The sequence below is a fragment of the Maniola hyperantus genome, chromosome 28, assembly GCF_902806685.2.
Source record: "Maniola hyperantus chromosome 28, iAphHyp1.2, whole genome shotgun sequence".
NCBI lineage: Eukaryota > Metazoa > Arthropoda > Insecta > Lepidoptera > Nymphalidae > Maniola > Maniola hyperantus.
In genome coordinates, this window is record NC_048563.1 from 2,158,730 (window position 1) to 2,176,045 (window position 17,316).

Here is a 17,316-nt window from a genome sequence, read left to right on the forward strand (position 1 = left end):
CGGTGATTGTGAATTTGACAGTTAGTAGCCAAAATGACGTTCCATTGACATCTACTATAGATAACTTTTATAAAGGTTAACGCACATATCCTTGTGTGTTGGTCACCACCATATCCAAGGTCACCACTCACCTACAAAACATCAAACGTAAAGAAGGAAAAGTAAGAAAGATTGTTCCATGACAATATTCCTTGATTTCTGCTAGAACGACTTGCTACTCACAACTGTGCCGCTGTCTACTAACTATAAAAATTGTTCAAGAGCCTGCTCTAAGATGAGAAGAATTATACAATTTTTTTTTGTCAAATCTTATATTAACAGGCTTTTACATTTATGTATGTCAGCCAAAAAAATATTTATAATCCATAAAAAATGACTCCTCACGCGCCATTTTACCTAACTCTTCTATGAGTCAACTGACATGTCAAAATTACGGTTCATTTTTAAAACAAGGGGCTAAAATAAGGGCTAAAATCCTAAAATCGTACTTTTGACACGAAATTTGACACAAAAAGTTAAAATAGCACGTGTTAAGTTTAATTTTACGCGTTATATGCAGTGATAATGATACTATAAGTCAATGGTTATATGTGCATATAAACTGTATGCCTACAGCTTTTTGTACTGTCATTTAAAGTAGGTATAAAGTTCTGTGTGAATGCAAAAACGGCCAACATCAATCCAGTGGTTTCTGAAGAAGCTTTAATTTTAATTTAATGTCGTCATAATCAACTGTTTACCCATGCTTCCTCCCATAACTAGTCCCTAAAAGGTACCACGAGTATTTTTTTACCAGTGGTTCCTCCGAGTCATAAGGTTGCATTGAATAAAAGAATAATCTGTTACAAAACAATTTAATGCAGGAACTTTACCAATGTTGGTTTTTTGATAATTGGGTATTTGACTCCAATTTTTTATTACCTTATTATAGGTAAACTAGAATAAAAATAATGACGTAAACTGAAAAAACTAATTAAATCGATCAAATAACAAAAACGTTATAAGCATTTAAATATTTCTGATTAGACAAAGATAGCGATAACAGCAGTTTGACGTGACACCTACTAATGCCATAGTAGCTTCGTGCGGTTTCATACAAATTTTCGTTTTGCGAGAAAGGGATAGAAGACCCTCTCACTCCAAAATTAAAACGACTGTAACTTTGTAAATCTTTGTTGGATTTTAATATTTTTTCAGTGTAGGTACGTCATTATTTTTATCCTAGTTTATAATAAAGTAATAATATCTATCAAATTCAAAAGTAGGAAAATACCCAATTTAATAAAGAAGTACTAGCTAGTCGTGACATTGTAGCTGTCATTCTACCGTGGGGTCTTCTTCGCGATCTTCTCGATGAAAGATCGCGAAGACCCTGAGTGCAGCGAGCCGGCGCGCGTCTCCCATAGCAAAACGAAACTCGAGTAGGTGAAGCTGAATGAAGGGACGACAGAGTGAGCTGCTTTACGAGCTATTTATTGGTTCTTATAATGCACCAAGTGGTCGCACTCCCTTAGCTTGTCACCAGCTTGCAGCAAAACGAAAGTCGAGTGGGTGAAGATGAATGACCGAGCGATGAGCGAGCTGATCCTGCTCGAAGGCGGAGACATCAGGGCGGCGTTGATCAACGTCCTGATCCGTCTGACCAATAGTCCCTGGCGCTAGGACTTCGAGGTCGCGAGTGGCTGCACTTTCTCCAGGATGTGTCCAACGGGCGTCGCGCGAGAGAGGCACCGGCGTACGTTCTTTAGAGTTCCCGGAGCCTCTCAATAACGTGCTGAAGAGGGCCACCGAGGGGGGTTTTAGTGGGTAGAAATCCCACATAACCCGATTGGGTATCTTTAGATTTGCCCCTCGAAGAAAAAATAAAAGGTGAAGATGAATGAAGGGACGACAGAGTGAGTTGCATTACGAGCTATTTATTGGTTCTTGTAATGCAGCAAATCGCACTTCCTCAGCTTGTCTGCAGCCTGCTCGGGAGTCAGGTCTCGCTGCGGCTGTGCCAGCATCTCATAGCCCACCATGAACTTCTTCACGGTGGCAGATCGCAGCAGTGGGGGGAGGTAGATGCCGTGGAAGAGCCAGTGGGGGGCGTCTCCTGGCTTGCGCGTTGGGCCGGTGGGGGCACCTGAAACAAATAAATCAGTAGGTACCCTTAATATACATGCGAAAGTGTATTTGTTTGTTGGTTTATTGGTTTGTTGGTTTTTCCTTCAATCACGTCGCAACAATGTAACGGATTGACGTGATTTTTTTGTATGGGTATAGATAAAGACCTGGAGAGTGACATAGGCTACTTTTATCCCGGAAAATCAAAGAGTTCCCACGGGATTTTTAAAAACCTAATTCCACGCGGAGGAAGTCGCGTCGTTCGCGAAAGAGAGTCGTTGAATGACGAACCAATTGCGCGGCCGCATAGCCATCACCAGATAGACACTCACCATGCCAGCCCATGCTGTAAGGGAAGCTGCAGTGGAACAGGTTGTCATATTTCGTGCACAATTGCCTCATGATCTCAGCCAGCGACGTCTTTTGGTCTTCGTTCAGGTCAGACATTCGCTGTGGTCTGTTGTTTATGGGCAGAAGCATAGTTTCGTACGGCCACGCTGCCCAGTAGGGAACTAAGGCCACCCATTCAGAGTTTTGGATTACTATGCGCTCCTGAAAACGACAAACTGTTTACAGCACACGGCCGAAAGTAATGTACATCGACCTTTAGGAGATTAGCAGATTTGCAGATTAGCAGAATATATTTGTAAAGCACTGTCTCGGTCGTTGAGATCTCCAAAACGTCATATACCTAGGTATGAGTGACAGAGACAACGCTCTATAATGCCGAAAAGTCATTCTAAAAGCCGAAGTACATTACTTTCGGCCGCGTACTGTACATATTGTTAAGTCAAAGGAAATAAAAGAAAGGAAAGGAAAGAAAAACTGGTCAAGTGCAAAAAAATATTTCAAGTGCGAGTCAGACTCGCGCACCCAGTGTTCCGTACTACAGTCGTATTTTTTCGGTATTTTGCACGATAAATCAAAAACTATTAAACATAAAAATATTATAAAAATCAGTTTTAGAATGTACAGGTACCTATAGTCATATGATACCCCACTTGGTATCTTACTTTGAAAATTGAGAATACCAATTATTTTTTCATGAACACATTTTTTTGTGATGTTACCACAAATTCCCACATTTCCCAAAAAACCACAACTATTTTGGACTTACCTTTGCACAAGTTTAAATAAATAAATAAATAAATAAACTTTTATTGCAGGCATAAGTACACCCATAATTGTGTGTTAGTACAGAAACAATTCCTTAACCTATGTTAGTACTTACTTATTACTAGCTTAAAAAATCTATTAAAAATATGCTCCTGAAAAAAGCATATTACACAGTTGAAGATTATCTAAATGATATAAAAGAGTGTGGATTTGACCTGCAGCTCGTTCCAGCAACGCACAGGACTGCAAATACTATTTTATACATGGCATAATCTTGGACCTATATCAAATATTTGAAAAGAGCAACCGCCGAGTTTCTTGCTGGTTCTTCTCGGTAGGAAAGGCATTCCGAACCAGTGGTAGATGCATTCGACTATTCGAAAGTACTTGTAAAAGTTTATTCGTATAAAAAAGATTTTTATTTTATTTTATTCAAGGTTTTCGGATTCATTCCTTTACTTGTGCTATAAGATCTACCTACCTTTCATGATTCTTGTTCAACGGGAAGTACTCTATAGGTGTTCCTGACAGACAGACAACAAAGTGATAAGGGTTCCTTTATCCTTTTGAGGTACGGAACCCTAAAAAGTAAAAAAAAACTCACTTTCTTTTTCATTTCCTGTACCAAATAATCCACTAGCAAAGGTTTTCCGAACTTTGTGTAGTATTCCTTTTGGCACCTTAAACAATAAGTACATTCATTATTTTTATTTTTATTTTTTATTCAGATACAAGTTAGCCCTTGACTGCAATCTCACCTGGTGGTAAGTGATGATGCAGTCTAAGATGATAGGGGGCTAACCTAGAAGGGGTATGGCAGTTTTTATTAAACCCATACCCCTTTGGTTTCTACACGGCATCGTACCGGAACGCTAAATCGCTTGGCGGCACGGCTTTGCCGGTAGGGTGGTAACTAGCCACGGCTGAAGCCTCCCACCAGACCAGGCCAGAAATTTAGAAATTATAAAATTGCAAACCCCTGCCAGGAATCGAACCCGGGACCTCCCACTATTAAGACCACAGCACAGCGCTCACCACTGCGCCAGGGAGGTCGTCAAGGAGATTTCTGGTAAGAATGAAGTTAGTCTGCAGTTGCCTGTTTGAAAGAGGCAAGAGCTAATCTCATGAAGGATTTTGAATCATCATCATCATAATCAACCCATCGCCGGCTCACTACAGAGCACGGGTCTCCTTCTCAGCGTGAGAAGGGTTTTGGCCATAGTCTACCACGCTGGCCATGTGCGGATTGGTAGACTTCACACACCTTTGAGAACATTATGGAGAACTCTCAGGCATGCAGGTTTCCTCACGATGTTTTCCTTCACCGTTAGAGCAAGTGACATTTAATTAATTAAAACGCACATAACTCCGAAAAGTTAGAGGTGCGTGCCCGAGATCGAACCCCGACCTCCGATTAGAAGGCGGACGTCCTAACCACTAGGCTATCACGGCTTTATCACGGATTTTGAATGGGATGTCAAAAATAAATTTCTTTCTGAGTGGGTAGGTAAATAATAAATAGAGGGTCTTCGAAAATTCGTAAAAACCACATTCCTGAAAAAATACGCCATATTAGTTATTTCAAATTTGTATGACGTCACATCTACAGTGTGACAAGGCTCATTTGCCGCGTGGACAAAATGGGAACTAACACGAAGTAGTACTTACAAATTTGTATGACGTCACATCTACAGTGTGACAAGGCTCATTTGCCGCGTGGACAAAATGGGAACTAACACGAAGTAGTACTTACAAATTTGTATGACGTCACATCTACAGTGTGACAAGGCTCATTGGCCGCGTGGACAAAATGGGAACTAACACGAAGTAGTACTTACAAATTCTTTGGAACTAACATTGTCGTCAAATGTCCCCTTTGTTCTTGTTTGAAGGTAGTGTAAGCCTTTGTTCTCCAACAGCGCCCCCTGTCAATGTATGTTTCTCCTTACTAAGCGAGCGTTTGACGTTTGATAAAAAAATACATAATTTTGGATAAAAAAGTAGCCGATTTGACTAGTAGACAATAAGGCATCGTCCCTTTTTTGACCACCTACCATAATTCATAGGTGGTCAAAAATAACGCTCCATAGAAGAGAACAGAAGGTTACCTCTCTTTGACCCTTGGCTCATTCGGTAGGAAACTGGACGCCCATATTTGGCAGTGAGGGTGTGGATTGGAACACCCCATGACTGCACCCTTATTTTCGAAAATTTGCACCCATGTGTAGCGACGACCTAGCTCTTGAAGCTGATTGATCCATCTGAAATATGTAACTTGACGTAAGGTAACATGACGTAACTAGCGTGCATTAGCAATAGGCGATTGTTGCAAAAAAACAATCGAATGAATCGAACAATCGATTGTCGATTTATTCGCCTTCACAAAAATTTAATCAAATAAAAAAATAAAAAAAAATCGACAATCTGTCTCCAAATATTTAGCCTAGGTACTTACTCCTCAATAACTGCCAGTATTTCTTTGACGGACATAAGTGGTATCGTCATGGCCGAATCCGGGTGGAAGCACATTACTCTGGAAATGAAAAAAAAAAACAACGGATTAAGGAGGAGGTTTCCAGGCAACGTTCGAGAAAATTTTCATAGATGGCGCTGAATTTTACAACCACTAAAGATGAAAAATAATACCAATATCTCTATGATCTATGCTTTAATGTTTGGGTCGTGTCAATCAATGACATAATATGTAGATGAATAAGAGCTAGCGTGCACTGCAATTTTCCTTACGTTTCTTCCCCACAAAATCTGTGAATTATAATAATAGAAGTAATTAATTAATTTCGCATCCGATTTAAATTTAAAAATTTAAAGCATAGATGATATAGATATAGGTATTATTTTTCATCTTCAGTGATGGAAGTTTTCAGCGCCATCTATGAAAATTTTCTCGGACGTTGCCTGAAAAGCTCCTCAGTGGAAGTTGTTCTGACAAAATCAGTGTACCATACCAAGCCAAGCTATGTACTGCCTCGCTTACTTATATGGACAACAATGCGCACTGCTCAGCCAATAACTGAAGAGAATGTTCGCTCGTTCATTCCAGTTTTTTTATTTTAAATTCATAATAGGCGCACGCTTGATCACGATCACACCTGATGGGAAGTGATGATGTGGCCTAAGATGAAACGCGTTTACCTAGAAGGTGCCTATTCACTCTTGTTTTAAAGATACCCGGATCATAATTGGCAGGAAACACAGATCTAGGAAGAGTATTCCAGACCCTAGCCATGCGTATAAGGAATGACGACGCAAAGCGTTTCGTACGCGAAGATGGAATGTTGACGACATAGGGGTGGAAACTCGCCCGGTGTCTTGCGGTACGGTGGTAGAAAGGTGAGGGCGGGACAAGATCGAACAGCTCCTGAGCACACTCTCCGAAATATATCCTGTAAAACACCGATAGGCAACTTTTCGGCGGTGATCAAGACTCTGAGGCTTCCCCAAAAGTGGTGAATCTTCGCCTATAAGTCTCCTAGCTCGACGATTAGCAGAAAATAGCTAGTAGTACATTATACCAATCTTATATGGCCATCAAACCCTTCTCATTCTGAGAGAAAACCCGTGCTCACTGCACATGGTCAACCCTCCACCTCCCATGGCCCCACCAACCTCTCGGTTATATGGGCCGAATCGCGGGAGGGCGCCCGTTCGGTACTTGCTCTTGGCATTTTCCCGGGGCGCCTTCTTGACCCTACAAATTATTTTTGTCTCTTCCTTGTCCCTTATGCTCACTCTCCCCCCTTGGGGGCTAGACGTCACTAACACAGCTGTGATCTCCGCTGCTGCTCCTCCGTGGTGCCGGCCTGGCACCTGTACGCTCCGAGCTGCTTCGCCTCTTATGCCAATGGTGCGCGAATTCCCGTAGCCGGTTGTAGTTCCCCGCCGATGAGACGAGGTCCGTGCTCACTGCACAGTGGTTAGCCGGTGATGATTTGACGATGATGATGATGATGATGATGATATTATACCTGCAAGTCCCTTTAGCCTGCGCCACCTGGAACAGCGGATGTTCTGGAGCGGGAGGCTCCGGCACTCGCTCCAAAAGAGCTGGGAAGTCGTTCGGAAACACGTACGTTGATGTGTATTTTGGATTTTTCTGAAAAAAAAAAGTTTACGATAAATACGAATATCACAAAAAATAAAGTGCGACTTAAAAAGGAATTTTTCACTGTTTTGTCCGTTCCCGTATTAATTCACTGTCGATAGACTTGAAGAGTTGCAGGAGTCAGGAGTTGCAAGGTTTTTTTTTAAAATAGACTAAGCAGCTTTGCTTGCTGCAGCTTGCAGAAGTGCTTAGAGTTTTCCAAATGATTGTCTAATCTATTCTTGAACTGGTTAACAGAACTTGACATAACCACATCCTTAGGCAATTTATTCCATATGGAAACTACCAAGGGCGGATCCAGCTTTGGTGCCAGGGGGGGGTCACATAGTCGTGGTCAAGTCACAACATCTCGACCTCTTGCGACAGGTCGAGTTGGTAATCGGGGTATGACGAGCGGGGGTTGGGGGGGGGACGCCCCGCACACCCGCACGCAGGGCCGTCTTTAACCTATTGGAGGCCCTGGGCACATTAGAATAACGGGGCCCCTATGATGTTGACAGAGTAGGTACTATTTTCTTGGAATAGGCAAAGAAAGCAGATAAGTCACGTTCAAGACGAATTATAAATGCGAATGTTTCTATCTATCTGTTACCTTTTCAAAGTCCATATTCTAAATCAAAATTTGGTACTATTCAGAGATAGTTTACACTCGGAAACGGCTTTTTATCCCGGAAAATTAAAGGGTTCTCACGGAAATTATAAAAAACTAAATCTATGTGGACGAAGTTGCGGGCATTAACCAATATAAAGTAAAAGCGCGAGCGAAGCGAGCGCGAAATTTTTCATATATTTACGAAAAAATCATAAGGTAGCTACTAATATTATAAATGAGAAAGCGTGTCTATCTACTTATCTGTTACCATTTGACGGTCTATCTTTTTGACCAGGTACTACACAGAGAAAGCTTTCGTCCCGGAAACCTGCATACACTTTTTATGCGGAAAATCAAAGAGTTCCTACGGTTTTTTGAAAACCTAAATCAATGCGGACAAGGTTGCGGGCGGGCAACAACAAATACAGAGCAAAAGCGCGAGCGAAGCGAGCGCGAAATTTTCTGTCTGTCTATCATCTTGTTAGGTACTTTTTCACGGCCAAATGTAGGTAGGTAGGTACTACTCAGTGATAGCTTGCATCTCGGAAGGGATTTTTAATCGTAGTGAACCGTACGTGCGAGCGAAGCGAGCGCAAAATTTATGTCATTATTTACAAAAAAGAAAAGATAAATGTCAGAAATATTGTATTACGATATAGATAAATGCCAAAAATTTTGTACTAAAAACTATAAAGTCATCTGTTGTATAAAGAATAGTTCTATTATCTTTAGGGGTCCCCAGATGCAACGAGTGCTTGGATAATAAAAACTTTACTATCAATACTTATAATAAATAAATAATAAACGTAAAGGACCAATCCGACCAATACATTATAGGTATATAATACATATTATTTTTTACTTTTAGAGGTTTTTACTGTCGGAAATTTTTTAAAAAGTGTGAAAAAGAATGAAATATTCTATCATTTGCGTAAAGGCAATAAAGATCGGATATAAGACTATTTAACAATCTCTACGGTCCTTTGTTTGAGATGGCTTTTTTGACCGTTGATTTTATCGAAATAAATATGTTTTTGGGTATTAAAATATCGGTTGGTCTGTTATAGTTTGGTGATCTGGCAGGGACTACTGGGCCCCAATCGATCGTGGGCCCTGGGCAAGTGCCGTGTGATGTTCTTCAATAATTGAAGAACGACACACGAAATGTGACATCTCGATAAAAGGTAGCGGTGGCGCGGTAAAATTCATATTTTGGATGCGTTTGTTCGCAAGAACATAATGTTTTTGCCATCATACAAAATATTATATTAAATTGATTAAGTATTGAAGGAACTTACATATCTAGGTATATAAAAATATAAAAAAACATTATGTTTAACAATTTTAATTAGTGGTCCACCTAGGTCCTGGACGCAGCCCAGGGGGGGGGTCATGACCCCCGTGACCCCCCCCTTGGATCCGCCCTTGGAAACTACTCTGTTGGTCAGAAAGTGTTTTAATGGGTTTGACGATGACAATTGATATTGTAGCTTCATACCATGTCCCCTTAATCTACTTAAGATTGCTCATTGTCGGAAACATGCTCTCAAAGTTTGGGACTTTATAATAAATAAAATAAAATAATTATTTATTTAGTATTTTGTAAGTTTCAATTAGGTCGCCTCTTTCTCGGCTGCTTTTGAGAGTGTTGAATCCAAGTTTACTATATACCTGTCCACTAGACCGGACTGCCCCCGCCCTTAAGGGGTTATTGGGGTCAGGAGGCTGTTCCTCAGGAGCCTGCTCGGTCTGACCACTCCAGGGACGCTTGCAGCGATGTGGGGATACCAGGATCCATTCGTCCTTGAGCGGGTTGTATCTGGTATGCTGGTGTTCTAGAAAGAAATATAGAGTTACGTGGATTTACATTTTTCAAAATCCTGCGGGAACTCTTTGATTATCCGGGATAAAAAGTAGTCTATGTGTTAGTCCAGGCAATAATCTATCTCCATTCTAAATTTCATCCAGATCCGTTCAGCCGTTTTTGCGTGGTTGAGTAACAAACATCCAAACATCTAAACATCCACACTTAAATTCATGAGGCAGGTAGGTAGGTATAGGTTTCAGATTTTTCCCCCTATAGGGGGAAAAATCTGAAAACCGTGAATTTGTGGCTACATCACACAAAAAAAATTAAATTGTGGTCATGAATTAATAATTAGTATTTTCAATTTTCAACTATATAAAATGCGGTATCATATGAAATAGCTTTACCTGTGCATTCTAAAACAGATTTTTATTTATTTTTATGCATCATAGTTTTTGAATTATCGTGCAAAATGTCGAAAAAATACGACTGTAGTACGGAACTCTCGGTACGCGAGCCTGACTCTCACTGTCGGTTTTTTTTCCCCGTCTGTCTCATAGTGAGGAGTATCGCTTGATAGGGCTTTCAAAAAGCGGGCGTGTGAAAACTATTTTTCAATTCAGGAATCCATCATCATCATCATGATCAACCCATCTGCCGGCTCACTACAGAGCACGGGTCTCCTCTCAGAGTGAGAAGGGTTTTGGCCATAGTCTACCACGCTGGCCAAGTGCGGATTGGTAGACTTCACACACCTTTGAGAACATTATGGAGAACTCTCAGGCATGCAAGATTCCTCACGATGTTTTCCTTCACCGTTAAAGCAAGTGATAGTTTAATTACGTGCCCGGTATCGAACCCCCGACCTCCGATTGGAAGGCGGACGTCCTAACCACTAGGCTACCACAGCTTCGCATTCAGGAAGCCGTTGGCGAAATATTAAAACTCACCAGTGGCTTCAAATTCCTGCATATTGACACCACTTGACACGTCCTCTAACTACCGAACAGAGGTCACGACTGATTAGATAGAGGCGACGAACCGCACCCGCGATATATCGATAATCTGCTAGAATATCGATAAAATGCTAAAACTGACCGGTAGAATTAAATTCTTGCTTATCGTTACAATAACACGTCCTCTTACTTCCGAACAGAATGCACGACTGGGCACGACTGATTAGAGATGGATGGACACATGTGGTATATCGATTTACTTGTTGGTGTACATTGATCGATTGTTGGAATATCGATATAATCTACCTGTCCAGCACCTATAGGGCATGAGTTTACTACGGTATTTACAACTGATTACAAATGTAATGTAATAAATAGAATATGTTACACTTTGCTTAGATATCGTTTCTGTCTGTTTGTCTGTCACTATCTAACTGTCTGTCTGTCGTATCTATCAAGAAACTAGGGCACTTCACGTTGACTTATCATGAAATTTGGCAAATAGCACACGTAAGGGGGAAAACTCGAAACCCGTGAATTTGTGGTTACATCACAAAAAAATGTGTTTATGAACAAATAATTAGTATTTTCAACTTTCAAAGTAAGATTAATAAACTTATCTACTAAGTAGGTACTTAAGTAGTAGATCAGTTCCAAAATATTATGGTCTAGGTTAAAAATAAAAAACTGGGTAGGTATGCCAGATTTTATCGATTTTTATTATCGATATACTTATATCTTTCGCATCACTAAGCTCCTGTTATTGTCGGCTTTGCTCTTGCTTTGCTGTTGATAAAGACCAATAAAGTTATCAGACATAGATTATGAAATACCCACAGATTATACAGTAGCTTATTACCTATTTTGAATAAATCATTTGACTTTGACTTTGACTTTGACTAGGCAAATATTCATCAGTGAAGAATTCTGTAGAAGAACTAATTGATGTCATATCAACACAATAATAAATCACACAATAATATAAGTCCCGCAAATCGCTGATGCGCGTGGCCGCCATTTTAGTGACGTCAGCACTAGTAGTAGTAGCGTCAGCTGAATGGTATATTTTCGGCTGACGTCAAACTGACGTCATTTTGATGTTAATGAGACATGGTTCCAGCACAATAGCAATTTGCGGGACTCTCGGGAATAGCTCTTATAGTTTCGGAAAAAAGTGGCTGTGACATACGGACGGACAGACAGACAGGCATGACGAATCTATAAGGGTTCCGTTTTTTGCCATTTGGCTACGGAACCCTAAAAAAGATAAAACTATCTGTCTGATTTACTTATTCTTTGCATTAGTTTCGCGACCATCCGTCATCGGTGTTAGGTAGCAATAATAAAGATTATTGTAATTTTTGTTTATTACAATGTCATTACAATAATCTATTGTAACTATCATCATCATGAGCAACTCATCCCCAGCCCACTACAGAGCACGGGTCTCCCCTCAGAGTGAGAAGGGGTTTTTTAAGGTTCTGTACCTCAAAATGAAAAAAGGAACCATTCTAAATAATATCGGTCCCGGCTGTACTCAAGTGTTTAGTCGACGTTAGCCCGACTAGTTTCGAACCCATCCGGGGTCCTTTTTCAAGGGAGTCCGTTCGCGCACAAACAGGTGAATACAGCCGGGACCGATATTATTTAGAATGGAAATCACTCCTAAAAGCTAAAAATTCGCTGCGAACACAGCTTACAGTGCGGACGTGTTACAAATTAATCGAAAACAAAAACAAAGTTGACTGCTTGTACCCAGAATCAAACTAACTTTATATAGACAAAATGCATTTTGTATGGCGATTCAAATATTCAATAATCTACCAACGGCCATGAAAGAAATGACACTTCCTAAATTTAAACGGAAGCTACACGAGTGGTTATTATTTCATTGTTTTTACTCGGTTAATGACTTCTTAAACTTCAAAGAACGATAATTTGGCGGATAAAGTGTTTGTTGTTAACAATTACTAATCTAAGTACTATAACTAATAATAATTTTAATGACAGCATGTTGACATACTTTTCTCCACTTTTGATGTCTGTTTAAATAATATTTTATTAATTTTAATAATTGACATTTTGTAATCGCAATATTTTATTTTGTTTCGTACTCAATATTCTCCTTTAAATACTAATTATTGATGACTTATTTAAATTAGGTATATATTATTGACATTATTGTACTTAATAACATTGCACGCCATACTTGGTAATACACTGTTTCCAAAAAAATATTGTAACACCACTTCACGTGTATTTTTTGCAATAAAAAATTATGAATTATGAAATTATGAATTATGAAAAGTGGTGACAAACAATTTTCATCTCTAAAACTTCAGTAACAAGGCAGTATTTGGTGTGCATATTTTAAGTATCATACAACTTAATCGCTCTGCGAAGCTGTAGCGGGGGACACTTGGAGTAAACAAGACGGGCTCTGTACGACCCGTCTCTGCACCGTCTCGCTCCCACACCTGGCAAGCGCATGCGACGCCGCTGTACTGACGTGAGTAAAAACAAAGATCAATATGAGCGCCGACCGATCTCCGACTAGAAGTGACTTGGCATCTGCGCGAAGCGGATCTTACCCAAATTTACCAAGCAAAATTAATGCCTCCCAGCTATCAGAATTGTCTCAAGTTACAGTTCGAAATAAGCGCAAATTTATTGCAGAAAATGAAGAATTAAAGGCTGAATTTTCGGATGTAAAACATGAGTTCATTGAACTGAGTAAACAAATGACAGCACTACACCTTCAAATGTCAGAAATGATGACGTACCTCACATCTAACAACACCATGCAAATAGACAATTTCTCTAAAATAAGTGAAGATGTTTCTGTCATAAAAAATCAAGTCAATGATATAAAATCTACGGCTGAATTCTTGATTGAAGAACAAAGCAAACTGAAATTAGAAATTATGAATATTAAAAGTTCGAATAATACTACACGGAAGAAGATTGAGTTATTAGAATCTAGAATACAAAACATAGACTTGAAGATGATTAGTGTGGACGCAAGCCCGAAAGTGAAAGCACAAGAAGAAATTATTACAGAACTAAACGAGCGAAACTTGAGATCACGAAATATATTAGTGTCAGGCATAGCTGAATCAACCTGTACTGACCCGAAAGAGAGACAAATTCATGATAGAAACGCTTCCTGGAATATTTTAAAAACTATATACACAGATTGCCCTCAGCCTGAAAAAGTTTATCGGATAGGAAAATACAATCCAGATAAAAACCATTTAATCAAAGTATGTTTTGAGCTCCCAAAAACAGCCCTGTATATACTTCGGAACAAATCAAGCGTGAAGAATGACGTGAACAAAATTTACCCCGATCAAACATCTCAGCAGCAATCATATATGAAACGTCTTAAAGAAGAGCTTGAGGCTCGAACAAGAAATGGCGAAACAAATCTCATAATAAAATATGTGAGAGGTGTGCCTAAAATAATTTCTGCGCCGCCAAAAACTACAACCAATAATTAGTACTAAAGACTACGACCGAAAAGTGGGATTCCAGCACTTCTACGGGATGAAAAATGTTTTGTTTGAAGGCGTACAATTATACAATAAGCTCCCCAGTGACATAAAACACACAGTCTTTTTAAACTTATAAAAAACTCATAAATTACATTAACAAAAATAACTTTAACATAAAAAAATCCATATTCTGCTACATTTATATTTATATATAAATATAATTAATATCTACTTGTATACTAAACTCACATACACGACTATAAAAATAAAAATAAAATACATATTATACATGTAAATATACTTAAATATACATACTTGTGTACATTTACATATTATAAGCCCTTTACTATAAATAATACATACACATAGGTACAGAAAATACTACTATGCCAGCGGTATCTAGTCTCTAATAATCCATGTTATGTCCGTGCCATTCGCGCACTCGATCGACTCGCTTACTTTGTGATAATTTTATTTCTACCCACTTTGTTTTGTATAAAGTCGCAGTTGAAGTGTGGATAAGATACCTACTGTTAATTTGTTAAATTTCTCATGTAAGTGAATTTAATTCTTAGTGAGAATAAAGTTCTTTAACCGTAAAAAAGGAACCCTTACAGGATCACTTTTTACGAAATTACAGACAGACACTTCAATTTGAATAATTAGTATTAGACGATTTAATTAATAATGTTTTTCTTTTCATAATTTTTTCTTTTAACAGTGCCATCTACACGCAACTTCTGGAACAATAATGGTTACAATTTCCCTCGTTAGATGGCGTTTCTATGGCCGACTAAAAAAATTTTCATTTATAGTTAATGAAAATGCTCAAAGATGGCGCTATCTGATTTTCTCTTTCCTGAAATTATTACCCCACCAAAAACATTTCAAAGACTCACAAGTTCATAATGCAGTTATCAAATCTCTAGTAGAGCTAAGCCCCCAGCTGAGCTTCGATTTGTGCTTGCTTTAACGGTGAAGGAAAACATCGTGAGCAAACCTGCATGCCCGAGAGCTCTCCATAATGTTCTCAAAGGAAGTGTGAAGTCTACCAATCCGCAAATGGCCAGCGTGGTAGACCATGGCGGAGACCCTACTCTGAGAGCAGACCTATCCTATACCAGCCATCCTATATAAGCTGTGATAGCCTAGTAGTTAGGACGTCCGCCTTCTAATCGGAGGTCGGGGGTTCGATCCCGGGCATGCACCTCTAACTTTTCGGAGTCATGTGCGTTTTGATTAACTAAATATCACTTGCTTTAACGGTGAAGGAAAACATCGTGAGGAAACTTGCATGCCTGAGAGCTCTCCATAATTTTCTGAAAGGTGTGTGAAGTCTACCAATCCGCACATGGCCAGTGTGGTAGACTATGGTCAAAACCACAAGTTAAACAAAACCCTTCTCACTCTGAGAGGAGACCCGTGCTCTGTAGTGAGCCGGTGATGGGGTGATGGTGGTGAAGTTAAATAGGTATAGGTACACCATAATCAATTTATGCTAAATAGTTAGATAACAAACCTATTGCGACACTGCACTGTGTAGAGGTGCAACCTCTACCGTTACTTGGCTGGCAGCTATTAGGAAAACTTCGCAGCTGCCACACAACAATATTCAAATTTGGAACGCAGTGGGGAATCCTCCTGGTCACGCACGTTACAAGATTCCACATTCCCTATCATCCGCTCGTCACGTCAACATCTTCTAGCATTGTATTATATAAAGCTCGCGAGCCCGTCTGTATTGTACATAACATATCAATTGTAAAGTGTAAAATAAACATCACTATATGTAGCTGGTTCTTCATTACATCAACCCTTCAGCTACATAATTGGTGACCCCGACGTGATCTGAACACGCAACCTTCTGATTTATTATGTAGCTGAAGGGTTGATGTAATGAAGAACCAGCTACATATAGTGATGTTTATTTTACACTTTACAATTGATATGTTATGTACAATACAGACGGGCTCGCGAGCTTTATATAATACAATGGTAGAAGATGTTGACGTGACGAGCGGATGATAGGGAATGTGGAATCTTGTAACGTGCGTGACCAGGAGGATTCCCCACTGCGTTCCAAATTTGAATATTGTTGTGTGGCAGCTGCGAAGTTTTCCTAATAGCTGCCAGCCAAGTAACGGTAGAGGTTGCACCTCTACATCTGCAAAACAGATGTAGGCCAAAATGTGCACCAATGCGGATACCAGCATATACAGGGTGTAACCAGAACGCTAGCAAAAAACTTAGCGTTATTGTTATACTACCTAAACACAATCCGATACCAATAACCATTTGCCTCATTTTGTAGTTCTAGTTATTTAGTACTAGATGATGCCCGCGACTTCGCGTGGATTTAGGTTTTTGAAAATCCCGCGGGAACTCTTTGATTTTCCGAGATCAAAAGTAGCCTATGTCCTTCCTCGGGATTCAAGCTATCTCTGTACTAAATTTCATCAAAATTGGTTGGGCGGATGAGCCGTGAAAAGCTAGCAGACAGACACACTTTCGCATTTATAATTTTTTTTTTAATTAGTTTTTATTAATTAGCATTTATAAATTTAGGATTTTTCAAACCCGCAATGTATAGCATTAAAAACTGGGGTGGATGCCCCACCTACAACGTGGCACTCACTCCGGATGGCCTACTTACGCAACGTTAGTTGATCTCTAGCGTTTGCCAATCCGTACTTGGCCCTCGTGGCCAAGTGCGGATTGACCTACGGCCTAAGCCATTTACCTATCGATATCTGTGCTTAGTAGTGGGCCGGCGTTGGGTTCAGCATGATGTACAGATTCACGCGTACGCGCGCTTTCAATGTGAAATAGTCTTAATTTCCGTTGCTTGTTGTCGTGTTACAGGGTTTAGCAGTCGCTAATGGCAGTGGCCGCGTTACCGACGCAGTGTACGTCTCCGCGCCTTCTGTGGACAGGCACCTTTTCAGGCTGTCGCTTAAGCGCCAAAGCCCTGACCGCGCGTTACCGTCGCAGTGTATACCCAATGCAGGCAGTACTGCCACAAACAATGAGGGGAAACGGAACAGAGCGGAACAGAGCAAGTGACAGCCTGCGCGCGCAGCCCATCGACCCGCCAGATAAGACTTATCGCCAGTCCAGCACCG

General features: G+C 40.0%; 1 protein-coding gene across 1 annotated transcript; it reads right to left on the minus strand.

Moving 5' to 3' along the window:
- Nucleotides 1-840: 840 nt before the first annotated feature.
- Galt (Galactose-1-phosphate uridylyltransferase) lies at nucleotides 841-10,895 on the minus strand. Its single transcript, XM_034983101.2, has 8 exons — nucleotides 10,695-10,895; nucleotides 9,609-9,772; nucleotides 7,209-7,336; nucleotides 5,678-5,755; nucleotides 5,331-5,483; nucleotides 3,827-3,902; nucleotides 2,439-2,658; nucleotides 841-2,125 (listed from the first exon to the last, which is right to left on the minus strand). The coding sequence occupies exons 1-8, from the start codon at nucleotides 10,714-10,716 to the stop codon at nucleotides 1,917-1,919; spliced, it is 1,050 nt and encodes a 349-aa protein (XP_034838992.1). The 5' UTR covers nucleotides 10,717-10,895; the 3' UTR covers nucleotides 841-1,916.
- Nucleotides 10,896-17,316: the final 6,421 nt, after the last annotated feature.